Source organism: Sebastes fasciatus, chromosome 7 (genome assembly GCF_043250625.1).
Source record: "Sebastes fasciatus isolate fSebFas1 chromosome 7, fSebFas1.pri, whole genome shotgun sequence".
In the NCBI taxonomy this organism is placed as follows: domain Eukaryota; kingdom Metazoa; phylum Chordata; class Actinopteri; order Perciformes; family Sebastidae; genus Sebastes; species Sebastes fasciatus.
Window position 1 is genome coordinate 28688032 of NC_133801.1, and position 27666 is coordinate 28715697.

A 27666-nucleotide genomic window follows, 5' to 3' on the forward strand; every position below is an offset into this window, starting at 1 on the left:
AATATGCAGTAGTAAATTAAATTTAAAAAAATTGGACATAGTGGGTTCTTTGTTTTAACATTATGAGTAAAAATCTGGTTTATTTGAGTCTTTTCATGGAACCATTTAATTGTTCTTTGGGTAAAGCTGCTTTTTTTCCCCGATAAATACTCTTTGATTTATCTTAACGGTCCAATATTCTAAAAAGTACGATTTTCAGGTCTTTTATATTATAAAGCGGGTTTAAGTGCTATATAAATACTGTGAAAGTATCAAAGCGCTCAATATGCAGAGAAATGCATACAGCCCGTATTCAGAATTTGTGCATTTGAAACAAGCCGTTAGGATTTCTGTCCATTTGTGATGTCACAATTATACAATAGTTAGACCCACTCCACGGTTTTAAACGTAAACATTCTAAATGTGTCCCAGTTTATTCCTGGTTGCAGTGGATGTAAATGACACCAGCTGACAGGAAGTAAACATGGACCCAAACTGTTGCCTACCAACGCAATTCTTTTGTAATTCTGTTGAAATGTACTAAAACGGAGCATTTCAGACAGAGGGTAAATACAGGCATATTCAGGAAGACAGTATGAGGAAAATATATATTTGTTTAACATTACAGCATGTAAACATGTTCTAATAGAAACACAAAATACAAGTATGAACCTGAAAATGAGCACAATATGGGACCTTTAATATTCAAAGAATGTTTCTCTGCAGATCATATATGCTGCATAAAAAAACATGATTCTTCTCATAGCTCTACTAATGTGATTAAACATTTCCAAGCACACACACAGTGCCTTTTCTCTGTCCAGCTGTGGTCCATTGTGCATGGATAAAGCAGATCTTGGCTCTGTGGAGGACCTGCCACTCACACACGGCTCCGAAATAACCCCCAGTAGAGGACTTCCAGCTATGCGTATAGTATAGATGTCCATATAGCACGCTGGGTTAATAATAGGAGCACGGTTGTCAAGCTATTTCAGAAGGAAGGGGGGAGTGTCAGCCTATTCTCATTGGATCCGTTTTATCCTGCGAGTATCTCACGAAGTTGCGAGTGGGAGGAGAATTTTCCAGCAACGGAGGATATCAAAAATAAACCCCCTCATGTCCAAGGGAAGAGCAGAAAGTATAAATACCCCCGATGTGTCCAGACTGCAGCGGTGCTGGGTGAGTGGTACAACAGGACTCACAGGCTTGGTTATAGGGAATTAGAAAACGACAACTCAAAGACAGACTGAAATTAAATACCAGATTGACCAAGACTGGCTCTCTACAACGCTGGAAAAAAACACTTTAAATTTGAAAAGCTCCTTTAAATTTGAGGAGATATTCGATTGGAGAAGAAGACGCGCCACACACCAAAGATATAAAAGGACATACATTGCAATACAATTTTCCATTTGCAGAAGATGATGTGCTCCCCTGTGATCTTTTTACTGCTGTGCGTAATGAACGCGGCGCTTTCCGCTCCATTTGAATCAGAGGATGTTGTACCTGTTCGGATAAATGGAAGAATCAGTGGTCGCTTTTGGAAAAGAAGTGAGGAACAGCCGAGATTTACCCTCAGTGCGTTTGGCAAGGACTTGACTCTAAATCTGATCCCTGATACCAGCTTTATCTCGCCCTCCTTCACCATCCAGCGCATCAGAAGAGCCAGAGATGTTGGAGCTTTACGCACAGCTCCAGGTGCGGATCTCCAGAAACGCATGAACCAGACGGAGGAGAGTGGAGGAGAGTTTATGAGCTGCTTTTACTCTGGGAGTGTAGATCACGACCAGAGCTCGGTTGTGGCTGTCAGTTTGTGCTCGGGCATCTTTGGCTCCTTCATAACGGAGGGGATCGAGTATTTAATTGAGCCCAAACTTGGCGGATTGGAGCCAGACTCTGTGGAGCAGCTGCATGTCATCAAGAGGAGGACATTCACCAACAGTATGCACGGTGTTGCCCTCCTGTTTGATCACGCGAAGAAGAAGCACAATGGGGAAAGTTTTACGCATCCCGGTGACGGTGACGGTGACGCACGGAGGGAACCTCGCCGGAGACGCTTTGTTTCCGCGCCTCGGTTCATAGAGACCCTGGTGGTAGCAGACTCAACCATGACACACTTCTATGGAGATGAAATAAAGGTCAGACACATTCTTTCCTGCACACATTGTTGATATAGGAACCTAAACAACTCTTTTAAGTTTAATTTCGCATATTAGACTGTCCCATAAATAAACAAACGTCGTAATCTTTTCCACTTTATTTCCCCCCATCCATCCTGCTCGCAAGGATTCCCAGTCTAGACATATCCTCCTGAGACCCAGCCCATTGACATGTGTCCTCTGTAGTGGACATTTTTCCCACATGCATATCCTCTCTTTTGATACTCTCTATCAACCCCTGGTGTCTTGTAAAGAGGACATCCTAGGCTTTCCAGTGATATGTCATTTGAATGTATTCTTGGTTTAATATCACTCTACAGCCATAATGTGTTAATTTTTTAGTCTTTTCACACTGAAATAGTCCTGTAGTCCACTTTACAGTCGATAATAAAAATAAAGTTTAACAAGCCTAAATTGTTAAGATTTTCTTTTAACCCTGAATAGGAAGGAAATCACAAAAAAAGTAATTGGAAGACACTTTTTTTAACTCGGTTCCCAGGAGGATATAGTGGCAGGAGTTTGTTTTTTCTGTGTTGCTTCATAAAACACGTTCTGGCACTGAGGGGACTTTGGGAGGAAATCGATGGGCTCCCTGTTTTCCACAGGCTGAGTAAGAGGTCAGGCAACAGAAATGCAAGCAATGCTGAACCACATTCCTTAAGGACTTGGTCACGATTTGGCAGCAGAGCCTCAGCATCATCCTGGGAAGATTCACAAGGCTTACAATATCTACATGTAGTGTAGTTTGTCTTTACTCTGTATTATAAATTGAATTAACAGACCCTTTCCTGGTGTAGATCAGAACATCCGCTATTTAAATTGACCAAAATTTGACGGAATATATGAAAAAAAAATCCTAAAATATGCTCCATACCTAATATCAGTCCTGTTTCAATCCACTGCTTAACTAAATATTTAATTTAACAAAAGTTGGGACAATCCATGATCCTGCCACAATCTGGAGCAGCTGAATTCTAGTCTGTTTGTACTTAACAAGCAGCTCAGCTACCAGACCATCTGCCTCATCCCACAGTAAAGTGAGTATATAAGGGCTATTAGGCACCAGGGTCAAGTGGACGAAGGTTAGATGGGAAAATGTGTTTATATTGGCTTTTCAGTACAAATCAGATAATTTAAAATGTCATTACCCTGGTTTTATGAGCAGTTTTAGTGATTTGGAGGTCCTAGGCAAAAATCAACATGTGGCTCATGTAGCACATGTGGAAAAAACTTTTTATGTGGGAATATCATCCCACCCTAGAAAAAGTGAGTGCATCAAGGCTGGAATGGAAGACTCTGTGATACACATCATGGCACATTCATTGTGATTTACCAGCTCTCCACTAAAACACAGCCCAATGACAGCACTGTGGAAAACCTGCCCATCCCTATACCTCCCATGACACAATCATAGGAAAGGGAACTGAAACTAGTTGGCGGAAGCTCTTTACAGTTAAAGCTGGAGTAGGCAGGTTGGAGCAAATATGATTTACAAAAGTTATTTTAATAAACAGATACTATATCCTGACAGTTATGCATGAGACAGCTAATCTGAAAAAAAATCATGTTCCTCTGTGACCTCTGGTGCTCCTAATGGCATCTGCAAGATTTTACAGACCGGAGGAAAACAACCAATGAGGACTGATCTGGAGTCTTGCGTCTCTGAGCAGCTGTCAATCACTTGCAAACTCCAAACGGTCAAACAAGGCAACGCTGATCAAATATGAATATGAACGATAAAATAGTTTCAGAAACATATTTTAGTGTAATGTTTAGTTGAAAATGAGAAAGTTTGTGATCAGTTGAGGAAATACCAAGCACCGCCCACCAGCCGGAGCAAACTTTCTCCTTTTACAGCTAAACAGTACACTATAAGGTGTTTCTCAAAACATTTGAGGTGACAAATAGGCATAACAGTAACAGAATATTGATTCATATTCGATCAGCGCTGCCTAGTTTGACCGTTTGATCGGAGTTTGCGAGCGATTGACAGCTGCCTCTGTTGAATGAACAGCCACTCTTTTATCCATCCTTCACTGTGTCTTTGTGCTGTTCAAGCAAAGAAGTTTGATTTTGTGGAAGTTTTTAAATGTCGTGTCCCGTCTCTTCCCCTCCACAGCACTACATTCTGACCCTGATATCAATGGCTGCCCAGCTTTACAAGCACCCCAGCATTAAGAACTCAGTAAACATAGTGGTGGTGAAGATGTTGGTGGTGGAGGACGAGGAGGTCGGCCCGGAGCTCTCCAGCAACGGAGGCGTGGCTCTGAGGAACTTCTGCTCCTGGCAGCAGCTCTTCAACCCACCAAGCCAGAGGCATCCAGAGCATTACGACACCGCCATGCTCTTCACCAGAGAGGTGAGGGTCAAGTACATAACTGTTTTAAACATTATATGTATATGACATATACATATAATGTTTTAAACATTTGTTGAGAGACATTTTCCAGAATATGAGCATGAAAGTTAATTCTTCACATTGGAGGCAGTGACAAAAAAACATCTTGACTCAAGGACCGCTTTCCAGAGCTTTTATCTGTGACTCACAGTCTTCTTCAATGGATGTAGTTTGCTCAGTTGTCGGAGAAAGATCAAGATGCCAGATAGCATCTTTGAACAGAGACAGGTGTATATACATACTCACGGCCATCTGAGCCATCATATGACAACTTATCAAACTTCATCCACTAAGGAAGACAGTGAGATGCGGTTGAAATCTCCAGAAAAAGCTAATAAATGGACCTTGAGTTTTAAAAAAATCTTCAAATTTGCTGAATGTTTATTTAAAATAGCAGTGGCCCAAGAATGAATCCTTGGGGAACACCAAATTTCATCTTTAAAGCACCACTGTGTAACAATTAGGGGATCCATTGGCAGAAATGGAATATAATATAAATAAGTATATTTTCTTTAGTGTATAATCACCTGATAATAAGAATCATTGTGTTTGCGTTACCTTAGAACAAGCCATTTATATCTACATAGGGAGCAGGTCCTCTCTTTACGGAGTCTGCCATGTTGCTCCGCCATGTTTCTACAGTAGCCCAGAACGGACAAACCAGACTATGCTCATTTTCACTTCCCACTTACACACACACACTAAGCATTGGCTCTTCTCCAGATGGCTCTAGAGAGGACCATTCACGTTTTCTTGTCAGCCACACAGTAGCACAGCGCAACAGCAGCAATGTGTAAAACCTGGACAAGCCAGCCACCGCTTGCAATTTGATATGCGTCTATTCGTGCTGTTACGGTATCGGTACTAGGAGCAGCCAAAAACCACAAAGAAAGAATCTCATTAGAGCAATTACACATATATTAAATAAGTCTTGTTGAATATGTAACGTCACCAAAGAATATGATAAAAAAAGGTTTCCATAATATGTTTGTTGAGAAGTATAATGTTCCTGACTATGACCATGTCAAATTGAAGTTATTTTACTTTGTAGTTTTTGAGAAAATTAAGGGGAAAGATAGCTCAAAATTCAATGGAATTCAATTTAATTCAGTTAAAGAAATTTTATATACAGTAGCATCAAGTCACAACAGAAGTTATCTCAAGACACAAGACTACAACAGATCCTCCATGAGCATGCATTCTTATTCTCAACAGTGGCAAGAAAAAACTCCCCTTTAACGGGTAGAAACTAAATTATAACACATTGACAGTTTACTCATATTGAAATGTCTGTGTTTGTGTGTGCGTGTGTGTGTGTGTGTGTGTGTGTGTGTGTGTGTGTGTGTGTGTGTGTGTGTGTGTGTGTGTGTGTGTGTGTGTGTGTGTGTGTGTGTGTGTAGGGGGGTGCTTCTGGCCTGCAACATTACTGTTTGGGTTCAGTCTCACTGCTCTCATCAACTTTATTTCCAGCCGTAGCCCGAAGCTGTTTTCAGAAAAAAAAAAAAACAACTCTAATAAACTGTACTCTACCTGCTCAACACCAAACAACAGGGAGACGTTAGCCAGTTAGCTACTAGCTGGTGAACACAGTGGAGCAGCTAATGAGCCACATATTTCCCTTGAGAGTTTGAGGAGACTAAAACAAAACAATAACCACATGTGATTAATGGAGTTTTAAAACTATTCAGTATAGAGTGCTTCAGGGAACCAGGAAGTTATCATCACACTGGGTTCCCTCGACAAAAAGCCAATGGGATTTGTCCTTTGAGTTTTGGATTTTTGCAGAAAACAAGCTCTGTGGCAAACACGTTTATGATACTGGGATATTTATTGATGTATTTTTAAAGATCAGAACGTGAAATGTCTTCAGCTTGTGCTAACCACAGACCTTATATCAGGCAACTAAAAACCCATTCAAAAAACCCATTGACTTCCAGATGAGGGAAATGCTAACTGATTTCCGAGCTTTAGGACTCATTCATGACATGTAGTACAAAATATATCTGGTATCAGGCTCCATGACTCAGTGGTTTCAAAACACAGATTTTCATCACAGCATGGTTTTGACTATTGCAACTCAAACAATGTTGTGAATGCTTTACAGTGTATTATTAGAATGGATAGTCCACACACACCCCTGAAAGTCTGGTATATATGTTGTTCTCCATTCAGAAGGCAATAACCCAGCAAGGATGAGTCACAAATTAAACCCCTGGTGGAATTCAACTTCCAGGCCAGCTGCGGTACACAATGTGGTTTCTGAGCACCAGACTCAACCACAGGAGAATTACTTGAAACCAAAGTGTCTTACAGTAACACAGGTGCATGTTATGGCCAGTTGTGTTTATAGTGAGGTCACAGCTGAAAAAGAGCCCCTTGCTTTGGGACAGCTATGGTCATATCTTGCTCTTTAAAGGGGACGTATCACGCTCATTTTCCGGTTCATACTTGTATTTTGGGTTTCTACTAGAACATGTTTACATGCTTTAATGTTCAAAATACACATTATTTTTCTCATGCTGTCTGGCTGAATATACTTGTATTCACCCTTTGTCTGAAACACTCCGTTTTAGCGCCTGAAAACCCCAATCTGCTCTATTTGGCTTGCGAGAAAAATACAGTATGGTGTATGGTGCACCTTTGCAAAGGTAGTTAGTTAGTGGAGATACTCAGAGGTGGTATATTCAACACAGTCTCACTGCAGTTCGTGACATAGTCACAAAATGTAATCTAATTGAATCGTGTGCATAGACACAAATTTCCCTTTTCTTCCTGATGCACAGCACGACTTTCAACAATGTATTTTTTGTGCGTTTTTTTCTCTACGAATGTCCAGCAACACGTGACGCAGGTGTCAATTTCCGCTCCAATCTTTTCAAAATAAAACTACTTAGTTAGGTTTAGTAATAGATCGACCTGGTCAGACTTAGGCAACAAAACTACTTAGTTAGGTTTAGGAAAAGATGGCGGTTTGAGTTAAAATAACTCCGGATGTGCCGTAACTTAAGTACAGAAGTTACGTGACAAATACATCAACTTTGACTTGTGGTTTCACATGGGACAGGAACACCGGTCTCCTGGGCGAAAGTCTTTTGACCCATCAATCCACCCAACCTCCTCCCCACGTTATACATCTCAGTTCACAATTACGTGAATTAATCAATTACGAATTGATTTCGTGCTGACCATCACGAAAATGTTTTTTAATTCGTGTCCATGTACATGAATCAATACATTAAATTCCGTGACTATTTCACAAACTGCTGTGCGACTGCATGGGCTGTATGTGCACAAGCACTGAAAAAGTGAGTTTTTCATCATATGTCCCCTTTAAGCAACTCAGGAGCATTTGTGAGATTAGAGGGGAGAATAAATGAAACAAGGTGATGTAAAGGAAAGCCTTTCTAGTTCTAGCTCTTTGGGTAAATTAAGGACGCTGAAAAGGGATCTTCGAAATGGAAGAGTTGTAATCTTTTCCAAGCAGAAGGAATGTCAACAGAGAGCAAACAAACTGGGCTTTATGGATGCTCCGACAGGAAATACGCTCACAAGTCCTTAGGGTTTGAGTTGTGATTGGCTGGTTCTGCTGTATTTGGCTGCCTTCTTCCATCTGGTATGTGCATGTTGACAAGGTGTTAGCAGACAATACATTACGCAAGTGACTTCTCTATTATTACATGTCTATAGCTATAAGTGCCCAGGCTGCAGCTTGATTTGATGACAGACTTGGCATTTATCTGCCTACTGAATGACGTTAGCATGTAAATCTGACCCTGGATCTGGGAGATGATGAATACAACATATGGGCTTTTGCAGTCTTGCGCTGGAGCGGCTTTCGGTCAGTGGAAACCATCATTCACGCAAACCCAGTTTGTGTTTGTTTTTCCATTTCAGCGGAGATATGCTTTGAAATGTCGAGGACGGAAGGCTCCTTGTGGAAGAGCTAACTTTAGTGGGGCCACAAATCAGCCCTGACATGATTGAGACACTTTAAATGGTCAGCTTGAGTGTGCGGCTGGATCTGGGTTGAAGATGTGTGCCATGTATCCCGCAGTCTACTACTGGCTGTTGTGAAACTGAAAACTTGCACTCCGTTGCATGTAGTGGAAACATTTTTTTCTCATGCATTCTTGTGGTCTTGTGCAGTATGTGTGTGTTTGTTCGTCTGTCCGCTAAATGCTATACTGTGGCCTGTGCTTTGACCCACACATCTTACTTTGTGTCTGCATACATGAGTGACAGATGCTATTGTGGAACAAGGTGTACAAACGCACGCTGAGCTGCGTTCAAGCGGCAGCTCCAAGCCCAGATGTGTTTCGAATCACAGAGGGTTCTGCTGCCTTATGGGTTTTTTGGGGGGGCTGGGGCGAGGCAAGGTCATGGACGCATCCGTCTCCGTCCTACACAGCCAGGCGTCTTCTCGAGCAGGGAAAGATTTCTGATACACCACACTTTTCATTTTCCCAGATCACAACTCGGGACAGCTGCATGCCGAGGATATTTACTTGCTTTGTTTTTATGACGAAAACACTGAGCAATATGTTTTTAATTTGTTTCTTAAAAAGTGGCAGAAAAACAACTGGACACAAATAGAGAGCGAAGGTTCGCCAAACAGGATTAACTGACACTCCGAGCTGCCCATACACTTAATATATTTAATATTTGACAGAATAATGTCTTTAACTCTTTAATGGTCCATTCGCCAGCTGTTTCTAAGCAAAGGGTCACTAGCTTTCAAGGGAAAACGGCCTAATCTAGGTTGAGAACAATATATCGAGCCGATATTGTTCAATACTACACCGATTGTCCATGACAAGACCTTAATGGGAACACCACCAAAATTAAGAATTCCAATATGTTATTTCCATGGCCTAGGAAAGTTGAATCAATGTTTGTGAACACAGGCTCCTCTCTCTCAAAGCCAGAAACCAGAGAAGTAAGTCTCAAACTTGTGATGTCATTGGGTATAAAGTCTGGAGCTTGGACTGATTTTGTTTACCCACAGAATGATTGTTTTTGTTTTTATACCCAAATGAGATTTATTATAATCTAATGTTTTCTGTTGTGAAATATACTCAGAACATTCCCCTGGGTGCTCTCAGTGTCATCTATCGTTCCCAATTAATTTTCTATGGAGCAGCTCCAGACTTTATACCCTATGGCATCATAAGTTTCAGTTTTAGCACTCTAATGTATGGATTTGGGGGATTTTTGGACTGTCTCTGACCATATGAATAACATGTATGAATTTTGAAAATGGCCGTAGTTCCCCTTTAACCTGTAATGATTTGAATGAAATAATTAAATTGGACCCAATTCAAGTATGCATCTTGGATTCAGTGGAGAGTTTATTATTATTATTATTGCAAGACAAAACACTAACAGAACAACAAGAGGAAGACAAGAACAGTGAAAACAGGCCAGTAAACAAAATCTCGTCAGGGCATACATGTAAGAGAACAAGGTTATGTTAGTTGTCGTGCAATCAGTGGATAGCCTCTGGAGGTAAGGGGCTATGTTTGCCGGTGTAGCCAGCAGATGTCCGGGACAAGACTTCCTTTTCCACCATGCGTTGCTCAATGTTTACAGTCCGATTAGCAACTTGAGATGGAGGATTGGAGTTGGAGTTGAGAGACGACGTGTACGACAGGATTGTTTCACAAGTAGACAGTTTGGTCCATCTACGTTCTACGTACATTTTGGGTAGTGACCGAAAGAATGAGATAGGGTGAGGAGCTCAGACATCTGGAGGGAGCTCGGAGTAGAGCTGCTGCTCCTTCGCGTGGAAAGGGGTTAGCTGAGGTGGTTCGGGCATCTGATCAGGATGCCTCCTGGACGCCTCCCTTTAGAGGTTTTCCGGGTACCTCCAACTGGTAAGAGGCCCTGGGGTAGACCCTGAACACACTGGAGAGATTATTTATCTTGTCTGGCTTGGGAACGCCTCAGGGTCCCTGAGGAAGAGCTGGAAAACGTTGCTGGGGAGAGGGAATTCCCTGATTAGCCAGCTACCCCCGGATGGATGGATGGATGGATGGATGGATGGATGGATGGATGGACGGATGGACGGATGGACGGATGGACGGATGGACGGATGGACGGATGGACGGATGGATGGATGGATGGATGGACGGACGGACGGACGGACGGACGGACGGATGGATGGATGGATGTCCAAGGCTACACTCAATGCGCTTGCCGTACATGATATATAGCAATAGCCCTGGTAGCCTGGCTAGAAAAAAAAATTTTCACAGTACCTGCAGGTGAAAAGTGGCACATCATAATTCGCAGTGATATACCAAAATTGGCATATACCAGTAAAAAGTAAGTTTTATGTGACATTGTGTCACTCTGTATTCGAGGCTTCTTAACCTTAGTAAGATGTAATACATAATACAGTTTGGGTAAACACACCTGCTCAAAATTTCAGGAATTTTCTGGCCTGAAAATGGTCACAATTCTGATTTCGAACATATACTTTTGTATACGTTAATACAAAAGATCTCAGTGTTGGTATCAGCTTTTCAAATCTCACATCATCATCATCATGGCTTTGGTGTTGCAGTTTCAGCGTGTTTGTTTGTGTTGCAGGACATCTGCGGACAGAAGAGCTGTGACACATTGGGTGTGGCCGATGTCGGGACGATGTGCGACCCCAAGAGAAGCTGCTCAGTCATCGAGGATAACGGCCTGCAAGCTGCCTTCACAGCTGCACACGAGCTCGGTTAGCTCACATTTATTGCCACATGGGTGGGCTGGTTGGGTGGGCGGGAAAAAGTGTTCTGAAACGTGTAGCTTTAAAGTCATTCTCAATCATTCATAACCACTTTTCTGTACATCTGTGAACCTATGTTTCCTCCCCCCCACTGCAGGTCATGTGTTGAGTATGCCTCATGACGACTCCAAGACCTGTGAGAGGCTGTTTGGAGATCTAGGTGGACATCACCTGATGGCTCCTCTGTTTGTCAGCCTCAACAAGACGGCGCCTTGGTCTCCCTGCAGCGCCCTCTACATCACAGAGTTCTTTGACAATGGACACGGTAGGACATATTTGAGGTTGTCGACCCAGCATGTTAAAGATTACACACCGAGTAAATCATAAACTAAGCAGTTCCGGAGAGACCTTCTGCCAACATGGACGTCTGCCACGACACCGTAGCTCTGTTATTAGGGCTGATTCAGAGATGAATAAAACATACTGTTATTCCTCTCGCGCTCTAACTATGGCTTTCCTGCTTAAACATGTCGCTCCCCTCAAATTATGGGTTGTAGGGATAGTTTATCTTGCCTGCAATTTCCACATCTCTTTCCACATCCTCTCCTCCTCACTCTTCTTTCTCTTTGTCTCGCCTCCGTCTCCCCCACCTCTGCATCTTGTATTGTTTGTATCCTTCCTAGACCTATCAGTGAACCTTCTTTTCCACTGAGTCATACAATGGACCCCTTCCTGTTCTTCACCTCCTCAGCCAAAAGCAACAGCTGGTGTCAGCAAAATATGTTCTTTATCAGTTTGAAAAAAAAAGAAACACTTGTGTGGCTGAGAATGTTCATTCCGAACTGCGGACATCATTGACGACTCCAGACAAGAAGCTTATTGAATGTAATAAAGAATTATTAGACAACGATCATTAATTCTGATTTGGAGTAGCTGTCAAATGTCCAGAGTCAGAACACTAGGTTCCCTATAAAAGTGCTCCTCATCACTTCAATTTAAATTATTCATTTTTATAGTCAAGACACAACTTGCCCGGAATATTTTTCCACCGTTGTCATGCCACACACAAAGAGCAACACATATTGCAATTGCCACAGTGCCGCAAAGTTCATAATCTCCATAAACCACAATATAATCACACTCATACAGCTTTGCTTTGTATTGTAACCACAGGGGATTGCCTGCTGGATGTCCCAGAGAGCACCATGCCGTTACCAAGAGAGCTGCCAGGCACCAAGTACAGCCTGGACCAGCAGTGCCAGCAGATGTTTGGAGAGGAGTTTGTCCAATGCCCCAACTCCTCAGACAGTGATGTCTGTAGCCAGCTGTGGTGTCAGGAGGACGGGACGCAGCAGTGCTCCACCAAGAACGGCAGCTTGCCCTGGGCTGACGGCACCCCCTGTAGCCTCAACGGGACCTGCCTCCACGGAGTGTGCATGTCCACTCAGGAGGTGATGCAGCCAATGGTGAGACTGCTGCTTTATTCTGAAATATTGAATTTATTAACAATAAAAAAAACACCCCTTGCTCAATGCAATACACTCTTCTGCTGCAGCTTTAGTTGGTCTACTATGACCAGTAGCTTATGGTGACTAATGTAAGCAAACTTAACTGTGTAACCACCCACTGAGTCAGTTTGCTGACTTTGTAGTGTCTCTTCTCTTCATGTGCTGTTACGCTACGTTTTAGCATTTAGCATTGTCCTGTAATTGTCTTGACAGTGGCCGCCATTAACTAAAAGTTACATAGACTTGCTTTCGTACTGCACTATTCAATATGTCATATTAACCGTGCGTTGAATGTATATGTGTGTTCACTTGTAGTGAAACAAAGAGAGTTTTGCAGTTCACCAAAGAACTTCTGAGTGTTTTCTAGCGTCTTTCAGCTCATTGTTTTGGTTTTATGGTCCGCAATTTACTAACTTCTTTAACGTATTAATGCAATTTGGGATTTTAAGGTTGTAGCAAGCTCAATTTAAAGCTAGAGTGAAGATACTGGCATCATATGAAACTAGATCCCTAAGGAATCCATTGGTACCCACCATACTAGCTAGCTAGCGAAGGAGGCTAAATAACGCTCCAAACTTACGCTATAATTTGGCTAGGAAAAACTGGCAAGGCTATTTTCGAAATGGTCCCTTGATCTCTGACCTCAATATGTGTGAATGTAAATGGGTTCTATGGGTACCCACGAGTCTCCCCTTTACAGACATGCCCACTTTATGATAATCACATGCAGTTTGGGGCAAGTCATAGTCAAGTCAGCACACTGACACACTGACAGCTGTTGTTGCCTGTTGGGCTGCAGTTTGACATGTTATGATATGAGCATATTTTGATGCTAAATGCAGTACCTGTGAGGGTTTCTGGACAATGTTTGTCATTATTTTGTGTTGTTAATTGATTTCCAATATTAAATATATACATACATTTGCATGAAGCAGCATATTTGCCCACTCCCATGTTGATAAGAATATTCAGTACTTGAAAAATCTCCCTTTAAGGTACATTTTGTACAGATAAAAATTGTGCGATTAATTCGCGATCCATCACGATTAACTATGGACAATCATGCGATTAATCACAATTAAATATTTTAATCAATTGACAGCACTAATTTAGACATGAGGAGTAAGAATATCAGGGTAAGCCAATCAGACCTTAGGATTAGGAGTTAGGGTTACACAAGACAATATTAAAGCTGCATTGGGCATTTCACACTTTCTTTGAATGGTTACCAGAAGTACTGACCTCATCAACCGTGAAAGGATGTAATATGACAGTAACTTGATCAAAACTATCATAAGATTTCAAGCGCCAAAGTTCATTCTTGAAACAGTAACTGAAGAAGAGTGCGTGATTCAATCAAAAGCTCCACAGCAGTTCCTACATGAACCTGGAGGTGAGATTGTTTTGTAAATTGTTGTTTTCAAGGACAGGAATATACTTTAAGTTCAACTTTTTAGCCAACATGGACAAGAAGTCCTTTAAAGGGGAAAATTGGCCCCCTTTATGTGCATGTCCAATCAGATTTGATGGTGGTCGATTGAAGCAATCAATTCCTCAGTGCGTGCTATCGACTGAGAACGCCGAGTTCTTCTCCTCTTCTCCACTTCTCCTGCATGCCAGCAGTGTCTACATGTACCGGGATGCATTATGCGCGAGCTTCTGACGCCCAGTGTCCCCGCCGGCCAACTCTTCTTGCATGGCGAATGCATCTCTCCGCTGCATTTCATTCGGCCGTATACTTTGGCTCGAACAAATACGGCTGAATATCTGAGTCAGCCAAAACACTGTAAAATGTATCCTCGTCCATAACGTCCTCTGCACTCATATTTTGGGATGCCATGTTTGCTGTTGGAAACGTTGCTAGTTTGCAATAAAAGCAAAGAGAACAAGGACGTTCTGTTTTTGAGCAGCATCTAGAGCACGGCGCCCCCTGGCAACCCAGAGGTGGAGATCAGAAATCCAAGCTGGAACAGCCTGTAGTTTTTCCTTGCATCCAACTTCACGTCGCGCTGGATGCAGGAAGAACAACAGATTTTGCAGCTGTCAACTCTGCTTTTTCGGCCAATATGGTACGCACTGAGGAATGTATTGCTTCAATCAACTACATTTACCATCAACACTGATTTGACACATAAAAGGTGACAAATTCTATCTTTAAATGCTCCAAAAGAAATGGAAATTTGAACTTCTAAAATTCTACAACAAGTGAGCAAACACAGTTGAAGATTTAGTGATACGACTGAAAGCTCCAGAACAGCTACCATAAGATGTTTGATTTAGACCATTTTTATCAACAACCCAATGTAACCTTTCCATTGGAAATCTACAGAGCCCCTTAAGGGACACGGCAAAAAAAAATTTGAGGACTACTTTTGCTTTCCCTCGCAACACATGTTGCATTACCTTGCAATACTTTTGCATTCCTTAGGCGGCTCGCAGTTCGGCGCAATGGAGACCAACGCAATGGAGCGCATACATCCGTGGGAGAGGTTAATTTTAAGGAGGGAGGAATTTTATTTTGAGATTGGACTAAAATATAAAAATATTTATACATCAGTGGCAAGGTTTTCAAGCAAGTGAGATATTTCTGAAGCTCTGCCGTTACTTCGGCAGCTCCGGAGAGTGACCTCACCTTCAGTTAGTGGCTGTGTAGTGACTTAAATTCAACCAGTGCAAGCCCCAGCACCGGGGGTCTGATCCCATCTACTGTAGCTGTCATGTTTTGCAAAATGCATGCAAAAGCATGCATTCCCCCCTCAGTTTAATATTTTGCACCCTCAGTTGAAATTTGAATAATGATGTCATGTGCAAGGTGGTTGTACTGTGTGCGTCACCCCATGTGCACCTTCTATTTTGGTTCATGCAGCCATGTGCGACGTGGTGCTGATTATTACATACTCAGCCAGTTACATCACTGGTCTCATTGCTCTGAAATAGCTGCACCAATCACAGTTAAACGTATAGCCTAATAACGACAGCTCAGCAAACGGAAAAGCTTTACCTCACGTTGATGGTTCAGAGCGTCGCGGCATGAACCCAACACACACATCACCACAAATCTGCAGATGGAAGAGGGTCCCGCTTTATCCACAGCATTTAATTGCAATAATATTTTAAGCATTAATCTCTTGTTTCAGCACGTTTGCAGCAAGTATTTAGTGGCACTAATTTAATGTGCATCCATGAACCATACTACGGCGTTGCGCTGGGAGCAGTTTTAGTGGAAATAGACATACTATATCGCTCAGAAGGAATGGAAGAAGAAAAGTATTGCGAAGGAACGCAAAAGGGAGCGCAAAACATATTGCGATGGAATGCAAAATATTGCGAGGTAACGTAAAACATATTGCAAGGGAACACAAAATATTGCGAGGTAACGCAGAAGTAGTCCTAAAAAAAATGTGCATTCTCGCCGTGTCCCTTAAGGGGCTCCATAGAATCTACTGTTTTAGGAAAAAACGTCCAGGTTAGCTTGCGAAGCAAAGTTGTCAATACAAAACTCTAGAGAGTACATATATATATATATATATATATATATATATATATATATATGGCACTTTATTGCAGCTGTGAGCAGTTTTAAGTAGGAATGCATGTATGAAAAGTACAGGCTACTGTATATGGATCACAGCACTGTTGGAATTTGGTGACTTTAAATCCGGTTGCCTCAAGATGCCTGTTTATATTTCCTTAAAGAACATTTATACATCTCAGTGTTTCACTTTAGCTTGCTTGCCTTGATATCTTCTCCTTGTGTTATGATCACACATCTGTTTATGAACCTAGACGTGCTGGCAGTTGGGCTGTTAGCTGGTCCAAACTCATAAAACTTCTGGAAAGGACACTCACGCTAGCACACACACTTTCAGTTGTGCCTTACAAAGCTGCAGCATGGCAGGTTCCACTAGTGGTGAGTGACACATGTGGCAGGAATGTGGGTAGAGGCAGACAGCAGGCGCGTGCCGAACTTCAACACAGATTTAGCCTGGAGTCGCGGCACGCCAACACACTGTGCGGCCTCAAACCCAGAAGCCCAGACTGTGGTCTAGGCTACACAGCTGAGATTGCCTTTGGCACTGAGCTCTAACCAACTACTCTGACTGCTCTTTTTCCCCCTCTTTTCTCGCTGTGTTTTACCGCAGGTGGCTGTGGACGGCGGCTGGAGCTTGTGGGGACCGTGGCAGCAGTGCTCCAGAACATGTGGAGGTGGGGTGGAGTTCTCCTACAGGGAGTGCACTGACCCGGTGCCTCAGAACGGAGGGAAGTACTGCGAGGGACAGAGGGTTCAGTACCAGTCCTGCAACACACAGCTCTGTGACAACAGCGACGGTGAGAATTAGCACGATGCAGATTTAAAAAAACAGTACAAGCTGCTGATTGTTTTGATATAAAATAATACATTTAATATGATCATAATCATTTAATAACTAAATACAAATATGCAATGGTGTAACGAGACATCTGACAAGGTAGACAAATACAGAAATATGGAAACCTACAATATTAATAAAATATATAATATCATTCATCAATCATCATCATGCATTCTCACCAAAATATCAATTTACGGCCTTCCTGTAAACAACCAGTGTCATATCGATCAGTTCATTATTTTAAGTATTTTAACACTTATGTTGCATATATTTATTTTTCATCTTTGAATTTTGAGCCTTTATATTTCTTTTTGTCATTCTTATTTTGACTCATCAAGTCATTCTATTGTTGTCTTTATTGCACACTAGCTTTGTTTTGTTTTTGGTCTGTGGAAGCCCATTTCTGCCAGTAAAAGAAAAAAACAAAACAAAAAAAAACTTAGCTTTGTGATGAAAAAAAAAGATCCTGTAATGACAAACTTCCTAAAAATAATGACTTAGTGTCTCGAAATAATGAGAAACTTTCTCAAAATATGAGAAACTTTCTCAAGATAATGACTTTGTATCTCAAAATAATGGGAAGTGTTCTTAAAATAATGACACGTGAAAGTTTTTCATTATCTTTAAGATACTAACTCATTATTTTGAGATAAATAAGTCATTATTTTGAGATAAATAAGTCATTATTTCGAGAAAGTTTCTCATTATTTTTAGATGTTAAGTCATTATTTTGAGAAAGTTTCTCATTATTTTTAGATATTAAGTCATTATTTTGAGAAAGTTTGTCATTAGGGGGACTTCACAATTATTTTTTTTTCATCACATTGGCGGGAATGGGCTTCCATATTATGCTACCCTGCATTTTACTGCACACATTGGAAGAGCATGTAACAAAATAAACCTTCTGAATTGAAATTGATTTGAATATCATGATGAATATATAATCAAACTGCTCATTATTTCTATAAAATCATAGTTGGCACGCTGAGGTAATGTTTGGTGTTTTTGCTTGAAAAATGACCCAAACGATGATGGTTATCCAAATATCCCATGTAAAATTAGTCTGTCAATTGACAAATCAATGAATTGACAAATCGTTTCAGCTCTTGTGATAGTCAGTACACTGCAGGAAATCCAGCAAAACATGTGTTCTGAATTTCTGCTAATATAGAAATACTAGTATTGATGTATTCAACATATTTTACTGTAAGACTGTTTATACATACATGTACAGTATTTTGGCTAGGCAGCTCCATTTAGTAAATTTACCTAGGGATGATTTGATTTTCAAGGGCTGACCTCAGTGTATTATAGTCTAAGCTTTACTCAATCTTTTACCTTAGGAAAGAGTTTCAGAGAGGAGCAGTGTGAGAAGTACAACAGCCCCAACTACCTGGACTACAACGGGAATATGAAACAGTGGATCCCAAAGTACGCTGGTGTTTCTCCCAGAGACAGATGTAAGCTGTTCTGCAGGGCCAGGGGCAGCAGTGAATTTAAGGTGTTTGAATCAAAGGTACAGTATATGCACTCACAGTCATTTAAAAAACACGATTGTACCGTAAAACACATAATCTTTGAGTATCAGAGTTTTTCGGTGATGCGATGACAAATAATTTTACATCTGGCAGTTTTCTGAGTTAATGTTAGCATGGAAAATGAAAGCCAAATATGTAGCATTTGTAAATGCGTCGCCTCAAGTGGGAAACACTTTTTACTAGGGCTGTCAATCGAATTAAAATATTTAATCGTGATTAATCGCAAATTAATCATACATTTTTTTCTCTTTTCAAAATGTACCTTAAAGGGAGATTTGTCAAGTAATTAATACTCTTATCAACATGGGAGTGGGCAAATAAGCTCCTTCATGACAAGCCAGTATGACATGGTTGGCACCAATGAATTCATTATTTTTTCTAGTTTCATATGATACCAGTATTTTCACTCTGACTTTAAAACTGAGCCCACTACAACCTAAAAATCACAAGTTGCGTTAATGCGTTGATGAAATTAGTGGCGTTAAAACTAAAATGCGTTAACTTTGACAGTCCTTCTTTTAAATCTAAAATCTTAACTCAATTTCCTCTTCCTATCTTATTTGCGGACCTTTCAGCTGCATGTCACTGTCTCCGGTAAAAGCTAATAAGCGGACCTTCAGTTTAGATTATTTGTCAAAAGTCATTGTCTCTGCATCTTAATATAGAATATGAGCTACATCCCAGACAAGAACCAAGCAATCACTAAACAAAACTACAAGATGCGGGACACTTGTGATAAAAGAACCAACAACACCTGCTTGTTGTGTCCCTGCAGGTGATTGACGGGACGACCTGTGGCCCTGACACCACATCGGTGTGTGTCCAAGGCCAGTGTGTGAAGGCAGGCTGTGACCAGGTGATTGGATCCAACAAGAGAGTGGATAAGTGTGGAGTGTGTGGAGGAAGTGGGATCACCTGTAGAAAGATCACAGGCTCCTACAACAAAGCAACGTAAGTGCTCCAAAAATGTTTACCTGACATAGGCTGTGAAAATGATAAAATAATAACAGTTGTATGTAGTTCAGATTTATTGAAATTAGGGCTGTCAAAGTTAACGTGATAATAACACGTTAACACTAATTTCTTTTAACGCCACTAATTTCTTTAACGCATTAAAGCAACTTCAGATTTTTAGGTTGAAGCGGACTCAGTTTTAAAGCTAGAGTGAAGATACTGGTATCATATGAAACTAGAATCCATTGGTACCAACCATGTTATACTAGCTTACTAGCTAAGGAGGCTAAATAACGCTCCAAACTTGCACTAAATTGTGGCAAGGGAAAATGGACTTGGACATTTTCAAAGGGGTCCCTTGACCTCTGACATCAAGATATGTGAATGTAAATGGGTTCTATGGGTACCCACGAGTCTCCCCTTTACAGACATGCCCATTTTATGATAATCAAATGCACTTTTGGGCAAGTCATAGTCAAGTCAGCACACTGACACACTGACAGCTGTTGTTGCCTGTTGGGCTGCAGTTTGCCATGTTATGATTTTGAGCATATTTCTTTATGCTAAATGCAGAACCTGTGAGGGTTTCTGGACAATGTTTGTCATTGTTTTGAGTTGTTCATTGATTTCCAATAATAAATATATACATACATTTGCATTAAACAAGCACGTTTGCCCACCCCCATGTTGATTAGAGTATTAAATACTTGACAAATCTCCCTTTAAGGAACATTTTGAACGGATAAAAAATGTGCGATTAATTTGTGATTAATTGCGATTAACTATGACCAATCATGCAATTAATCGCGATTAAATATTTGAATCAATTGACAGCCCTAATTGAAATGTATTCATGCATTTCTTGCACTATAGATGGAGAGTGAAAAAAGACTATAGAGGCCGGTTTTGCTAATCCTGCTGTGGTGAAAAACGAGAGCACTGCACAAGCGGCTAGCTATCATCACCATCTTAAAGCACACATTAAATCAGCAGTAAAACTAGCCCATGGGCATATTTGAGCCTCTTTATAATTTGAACATTCTCTAATCTGATGAGAGATTGTAGCATGGAAAGCCTTGTTTCCTCTTGCTTATCACGATGGGACGGTTTTTGCAGCAATGAGAGCAGTTATTTTGATCGGACAAAAAACATGGAAAAATCAGGCAAAATACTGTAATTCTATTTAATATATGATTTAGAAATGCATGACCAAAGAGGTTCCATTCAGTCAGTGTTATTTCAATTCATAGTGCAGTTTGTGATGCCTCCATCATTTTGACAGTGAGCTCTTCTCTGCTCAAACCGTCAGTGAACCTGAGCGTGTGATATTGTAATTTACTTTCACTGTTTATTATTAGTGAAGATAAAACCTTTCAACATCTCAATTCCAACACTGTTATTTTACTATATCATGACAACCACTACACATGTCCTTCATATGTTGGCTATTTCCAAGAAACAAAATTCAAGTCCTACACTGCCAACAACCTGTGGCGTATAAGACAAATAGTTCTCTATTGATAGAGAAGTGAAAAAGGGTAGAAACAGCAGACCTATAAAAGAGGACAAAATATTTGCTTTATTAAGAGTTCGATGAGAGGACCAATACCGATCTCATGTCTGTGCGTTAAGTACGTAGCTGGAGACGAGAGGCGATTAGACTATCATATACAGTTGCTAGCCTGACACTTTCTTACCTAACATCACTAATTAATAGGGTTGTGTATCGGTAAGAATCTGGCGATACAATACATATCATGATACAGGGGTTACGATTCAATATATTGCGATACTATAAGATAGGCAATATATAGCAGGGTCATAGTATAAAGAACACACTGCCATATGCATAAAATCTAAGTTAAAAAAAGTTGGGTTTTTTTTCAATCAGAACTGTGGGATCTGTATTTGCATTTATCACAGTAAGTAAACTATTAATTAAAAATCTATACAGTGTTTTTGACAATTGATACAGTATCACAAAACATAATATTGCGTGTAATATTAAGCGTATCATTATTTTCCGACACTACCAATTAATTATCACATGATTGTCCATAGTTAATTAATTTTTAGTAGTTGATTTGATTAATTGCAAATTAATTCCACATTTTATCTGTTAAAAATGTACCTTAAAGGGAAATGTGTATTTAATACAGTTATTTAATACTCTTATCAATATGGGAGCTGGACAAATATGTTTGCTTCATGAAAATGTATGTATATATTTATTAGTGGAAATCAATTAACAACACAAAACAATGACAAATATTGTCCAGAAACCCTCACAGGTACTGCATTTAGCATACAAATATGCTCTAATCATAACATGGCAAACTCAACTCCAACAGGCAACAACAGCTGTCAGTGTGTCAGTGAGCTGACTTGACTATGACTTGCCTCAGACTTCATGTGATTATCATAAAGTGGGCATGTCTGTAAAGGGGAGACTCGTGGGTACCCATAGAACCCATTTTCATTCACATATCTTGAGGTCAGAGGTCAATGGACCCCTTTGAAAATGGCCATGCCAGTTTTTCCTCGCCAAAATTTAGCGTATATTTAGTGTGGTTTAACCTCTTTCTCGAGATGTATAACATGGTTGGTACCAATGGATTTCTTAGGTTTTTCTAGTTTCATATCATACCAGTATCTTCACTCTAGCTTTAAAACTGACCACTGCGTGAGCAGTGAGATATACAGATGTTGGTTTGGCGTATTTTTTAGCATTTGCGAGAGCTAGGGCCCCGGGAAGAAAGTAAATAAGCATATTACCCAAATTGTTGAACTATTTCATTATGTCTACATTATCTAAATCTAGTTTTTTTTTTTTTCTCTACCAGCTACGGATACAGTGACATTGTCACAATTCCTGTTGGCGCTACTAACATTGACGTCAAACAGCGGAGCCACAGAGGAATCAAACATGATGGGAACTACCTGGCTATAAAGAGAGAGAGTGGCAGTTACATCCTCAACGGTAACTACTCTGTATCCACGGTGGAGCAGGACATTCCTGTGCTGGGTGCTGTGCTAAAGTACAGCGGCTCCTCCACCACGCTGGAGAGGATCCAGAGCTTCAGGCAGCTGAAGGAGGCCATCACCATCCAACTCCTCGCCACTGCGGGGGACGCCAACCCTCCCAAGGTCAAATATACCTTTTTCATTCCCAGAGATGTGACCTTCAACAAATCCAAGGAGAGGAAGCCGTCTTTGCATATCATCCATCCGTTCGGCGTGCCTGACTGGGTGCTCGGGGAGTGGTCTGAGTGCTCTAAGAGCTGTGGCTCCGGATGGTCCAGGAGGAACGTTGAATGCAGAGACACCGCGGGCTTCCTCTCCAGCCAGTGCGACAAAGACCTGAAGCCCGTAGACATCAGGCCTTGCGGGGATCTGCCATGCCCCATATGGCAGATGGGACCTTGGTCAGTCTGCTCACGAACTTGTGGCCAGGGGGAGCGGCGCCGCAGCGTCTTCTGCATAGACTACACTGGGAAGACTGTTGAGCCAGAGAAGTGCGATCCGAACAAAATCCCAGAGCCAGTCTCCGGAGAATGTCTCAACCAAGAGTGCTTATGAAGAACATGAGTATAGTGAACTTTCCCTTTTTAGTCTGACTGCACTTACGAACCATGGATGGATTACTGAATGGGCACCCTCGGCACAGACCCAAGGGGCCAGGTGTAGAGACACACAACGACCACAAAGAGACACACAGCAAACACCAAGAGACACAAAACAACCACAAAGAGACACATAAGAACCGTAAACAGACACAAAACAACTGCAAAAAGACACAGTACAACCACAAAGAGACACAATACGACCACAAGAGACACTTAAAAACCACAGACACATAACAACCATAACCAGACACAAAACAACTGCAAAGAGACATTTCACAACCAGAAAGATACACATAACAACCACAAACAAAGACAAAACAACTGCAAAGAGACATATAACAACCACAAAGACACACATAACAACCACAAAGAGTCACAAAACAACTGCAAAGAGACAAAACCATCACAGAGAGACACATAACCACAAACAAACACAAAACAGCTGCAAAGAGACACAAACCATCACAAAGAGACACATAACAACCACAAACAAACACAAAACAACTGCAAAGAGACAAAACCATCACAAAGAGACACATAACCACAAACAAACACAAAACAGCTGCAAAGAGACACAAACCATCACAAAGAGACACATAACAACCACAAACAAACACAAAACAACTGCAAAGAGACACAAAACAAACACAAAGAGACACATAACAACCACAAACAAACAGAAAACCACAGAGACACAAAACAACTGCAAAGAGACACATAACAAGAGACACAATGAGAACACCAAGAGACACAAAACGACCACAAAGAGACACAAGGTGAACACCAAGAGACACAAAACAACCACAGAGAGACACAAAATGACCAAAAAGAGACACAAAACTACCACAAAGAAACACAAAATGACCACAAAGAGACACAAAATGACCACAACTTGACACAAAGCAACAAAAATGTCTACAAAAAGATGCAAAACGACTACAAACAACATCTCTATGTTGTTCTGGGGTTTTGTTGAGATTCTGAGAGTTCTGGTCCAGTTGTAAAATGTGGTTTGAGTGTGTCATATTGTTTGTAGTCATTTGTGTATCTTTCAGTCTGGAGGTCTTGCTTCTACAGTATGTAGGAGGGGTGGGGGGCCTTTTACATGCCTGTGCCCAGGGGGCCCATTGTCTCATAATCCATCCATGTAACCAACCGGTCGCATCAAGTCACATCAGGGGCATTTGCCTGAATATTGTTTTGTCATCTTTTATTGACATTTGACAACCACTATTGAGATTTGAAACAATGTAAATCTACCTCAGGATGTACATGTGATGCTATGTATAGATGCTAGATGAAGGTGCTCTGTGTGTGTTTTCTCCAGAAAGAGAAGTTTTCTAGTCCCACTTTAAACAGAAACTCACTTTCTGGTATACAAGTTTGGTATAATCTGCAGTATGTCTTTCTGAATTAGCTATCATTTAAAGTGGGGCTAGAATAATGACATGAAACCTGCTGTCAAACACCAGCACAGTGTAAATATACCTCCAGTTGTCCTCCACAGAACTCAAACCCCTACAAAGCTTTGATCGAGCCATTTACCTGTTATTGAGGTAGGTACATACGATTGATGCATCGGAGTTGTAATGCTCTCCTGTTTGATTGCTTCTCTTTTCTACACACATACCAAAATGTGTTGGTTTGAATGATTGTGATGATGAAGATGTCACATTTTTATCCTGAATATTTGCATTGTTGAACTGTGGGAAAACCATTCAGTGACACTAATTCTGACCACCCGATTCGACTGTTATCAGGCCATTAAATAGGCGTTATCAGTCACTATAAGTACCATAGATGTGGGTCATTAGGGGCCTACTACACCTACAACGTTGTGAAAGTGAAACTTAAAAGCAACACGTTCTGACACGTTGTAAAACTTAATAAAACATCACATTTTGAACACAAACAAAAAGGCTTCTTTAGGTTTAGGCAACAAAACTACAACTTTTTTTAGGTTTAGGCAAAAAAAGAATTACGTTAAGGCAATAAATCTACAACTTCTTCAGGTTTAGGCAAAAAAACAATTAGGTTTAGGCAATAAAACTACAACTTAGGTTTAGGCAACAAAACTACAAGTTCTTTAGGTTTAGGCAACAACAAAAAAACATTGTGTTTTGAGTTAAAACGACAAACACAAAGACAGCTACACATTGTTTCACACTGGATGCAAACTCAAATCTCCCGGTTAAAAAAACCTGTGTTTTCCCCGACCTCCAGCCCTTGTGGAGTTTCACAGTCTAAACTACAGCACCTGACTTCCTCTTCTGCTCCTGTCATAATTACTACGATCACTAGAGGTCGATGTCGTGTTCATTTATACCTTCTTTTGGTGATCTACCATATGAATAGATGATCAAATCTACTAGTGGGTGTAGTAGGCCCCTATTGACCCACATCTATGGGGCTTATAGCGACTAGACGTATAGAATTTCTAGAAATTGATAGACATTGAGTTTACACGGTGTGTAAAATGAATTAGCCTAGATAATGACTGGACATTCATGACCACAGTAACCCATGACAGAGAATTTCCCTCTGCCCTGTAGTTTAATTCTTAGCCTTTTTCCCAGGCGCATTATAATGCAGTTGAAAGGAACAGTGGTACAATCTGATATGCCACAAATGTTTCTTTGGAGGTGTTATTACTAGGTTAAGTAATACGCATACTATCTATCGTGTATATGAAAAATAACAAATTTTATTCATTTCCAGACTTTTATTTGTTAATGCATCATATGCAAACGCTCACAGTTGTTTTCAGACTCTTGTATGTATATTTGATTTCTTCATTCCTGTTGTTAATTTACAATATGTTATAAAACAAAAGAGATGGAGCATTAGGCCTATATCCCTTCAGTGAAGGACCATACTATTTTATTATTACAGCTTCCTTTTTAAACTATTTATTTTTGTAAAATTTTTACCTTGGAGATGTAATTAACATGGCAGATGCTGCTGTCTTGGAGATTTTTGTCTATAAAAATGGTCAAATAAACACATTTATGTCAAAACATGGTTCTCTTTTACTGCAACTTATCCTCCATGACGTCCAAAAGGTAACTTAGTGCAGCCACTTCATTACACGAGGATCCTCGTGTCCAGACTGGTGGGTACATATCAACAATCATGTGCCAATATCAGGAGGAGCCATACTTCAAAATGACCCATAAATTCCAAACAAATGTTCAGTTTTTCATGGTTTCCAGAGCACTCTTTTAGGACATTGTGTGCCACTAAAACTTTCCAATAAAGGCCAGAATAATGGAATTCTTCGAGGTGGGTCGGCCGCTTTTAAAAGCAGGGTGAAGCAGATTTCATTGCTGGTTTTACAAACTGAAACCCCTTAAGATGCTCAGTAAAATCCTCCCACATTGGAATAGCTTCTCTGCTCAGACATCTAAAATAAAGACAGCCATATAAAAACATACTCAGCAGCAGTGGTTAGGGAGGAACCTCCATTTAACAGGCAACAGCAGTGACTTAACAATATCCTATTCTTAATGTCAGTCTTAGTCTATTCACAGCTGACTGAGCTTAGTAGATGTGAAAACCATACCAATAGGCTCATAATATCATATACAGAATTTGGTTTGGTTTGGGTGAGGCTACTGACGGCATTCTAGTACATTTATAAAATACAACATTTCAGACTTTGCCAGGGATATAAATCTATTTCCATTGCTTTCCCTGGTATTTTCACACTCGTATCAAGTTTAATCAAGATGAGAAAGATATTCGACGACTGACATAAAAAATATATATATATTATAAAACAGGAATTAAAATAGGAAGCATCCCAAGGTAAAAAATGTCATAGACGCTCAAAAATAAATAAAAACCACCTCATTAAAGACAATGGTTGTATATGTGAATATCAATCACCATCCACATTTTATAGGGAATACTTTCTAGCAGACATGGTATAGTCTTGCCTTAAAGGTAGGAAATAATTAATTAAATATTCAAATAATTAAAAAGAAGAAATGAGAACAAAGAAAAGAAATATAAGAAATAACATATTACAGCAACAGCAAATTACACAAAATACAAGACAACAGAATGTACAGTAAGTAGGGCTGTCTAAAGTTAACGTGTTAACGCAAATTCGTTTTGATGCCACTAATTTCTTTAACACATTAACACAATTGATCTTTCGGAGGTCGCGGCGGGCTCAGTTTTAAAGCTAGAGTGAAGATACTGGTATCATATAAAACTATAAAAACCTGTGGAATCCATTGGTGCCAACCATTAGTGATGTTACGTGATGTGCCGAGGCATCGGAGCGTGTGTCGAGTGATCCAGGAAGTTTTCTGTGAAGCGCGTATCGAGGCTTGTATGGTTTTAGACTAATGACGTCATTGAAGATACCCAAAGCCGAAATACAGTTGAGAACTTATTATTCCTGAATAA

At 40.5% G+C, this 27666-nt stretch overlaps 2 protein-coding genes across 20 annotated transcripts in view; one reads left to right on the forward strand and one right to left on the reverse strand.

The window, feature by feature from the left end:
* LOC141770516 (uncharacterized) overlaps window positions 1–27666 on the reverse strand; it is a 458180-nt gene that overhangs the window by 333311 nt on the left and 97203 nt on the right. The window lies entirely within an intron of this gene.
* LOC141770510 (A disintegrin and metalloproteinase with thrombospondin motifs 8) lies at window positions 1038–26267 on the forward strand. Its single transcript, XM_074640083.1, has 9 exons — window positions 1038–2117; window positions 4258–4497; window positions 11128–11260; window positions 11409–11576; window positions 12425–12717; window positions 16902–17088; window positions 18476–18648; window positions 19446–19621; window positions 22468–26267. Exons 1-9 carry the CDS (start codon window positions 1401–1403, stop codon window positions 23201–23203), a joined length of 2823 nt encoding a protein of 940 aa, XP_074496184.1. The 5' UTR covers window positions 1038–1400; the 3' UTR covers window positions 23204–26267.

What these genes read in the sequence shown, in the direction of transcription:
- LOC141770510 (XM_074640083.1), top strand. Translation starts at nt 1,401, where the DNA reads ATGATGTGCTCCCCTGTGATCTTTTTACTGCTGTGCGTAATGAACGCG. An exon ending in TCTATGGAGATGAAATAAAG is followed by an intron (nt 2,118 to 4,257) that starts GTCAGACACATT and finishes TCCCCTCCACAG; the next exon opens with CACTACATTCTGACCCTGAT. An exon ending in CACAGCTGCACACGAGCTCG is followed by an intron (nt 11,261 to 11,408) that starts GTTAGCTCACAT and finishes CCCCCACTGCAG; the next exon opens with GTCATGTGTTGAGTATGCCT.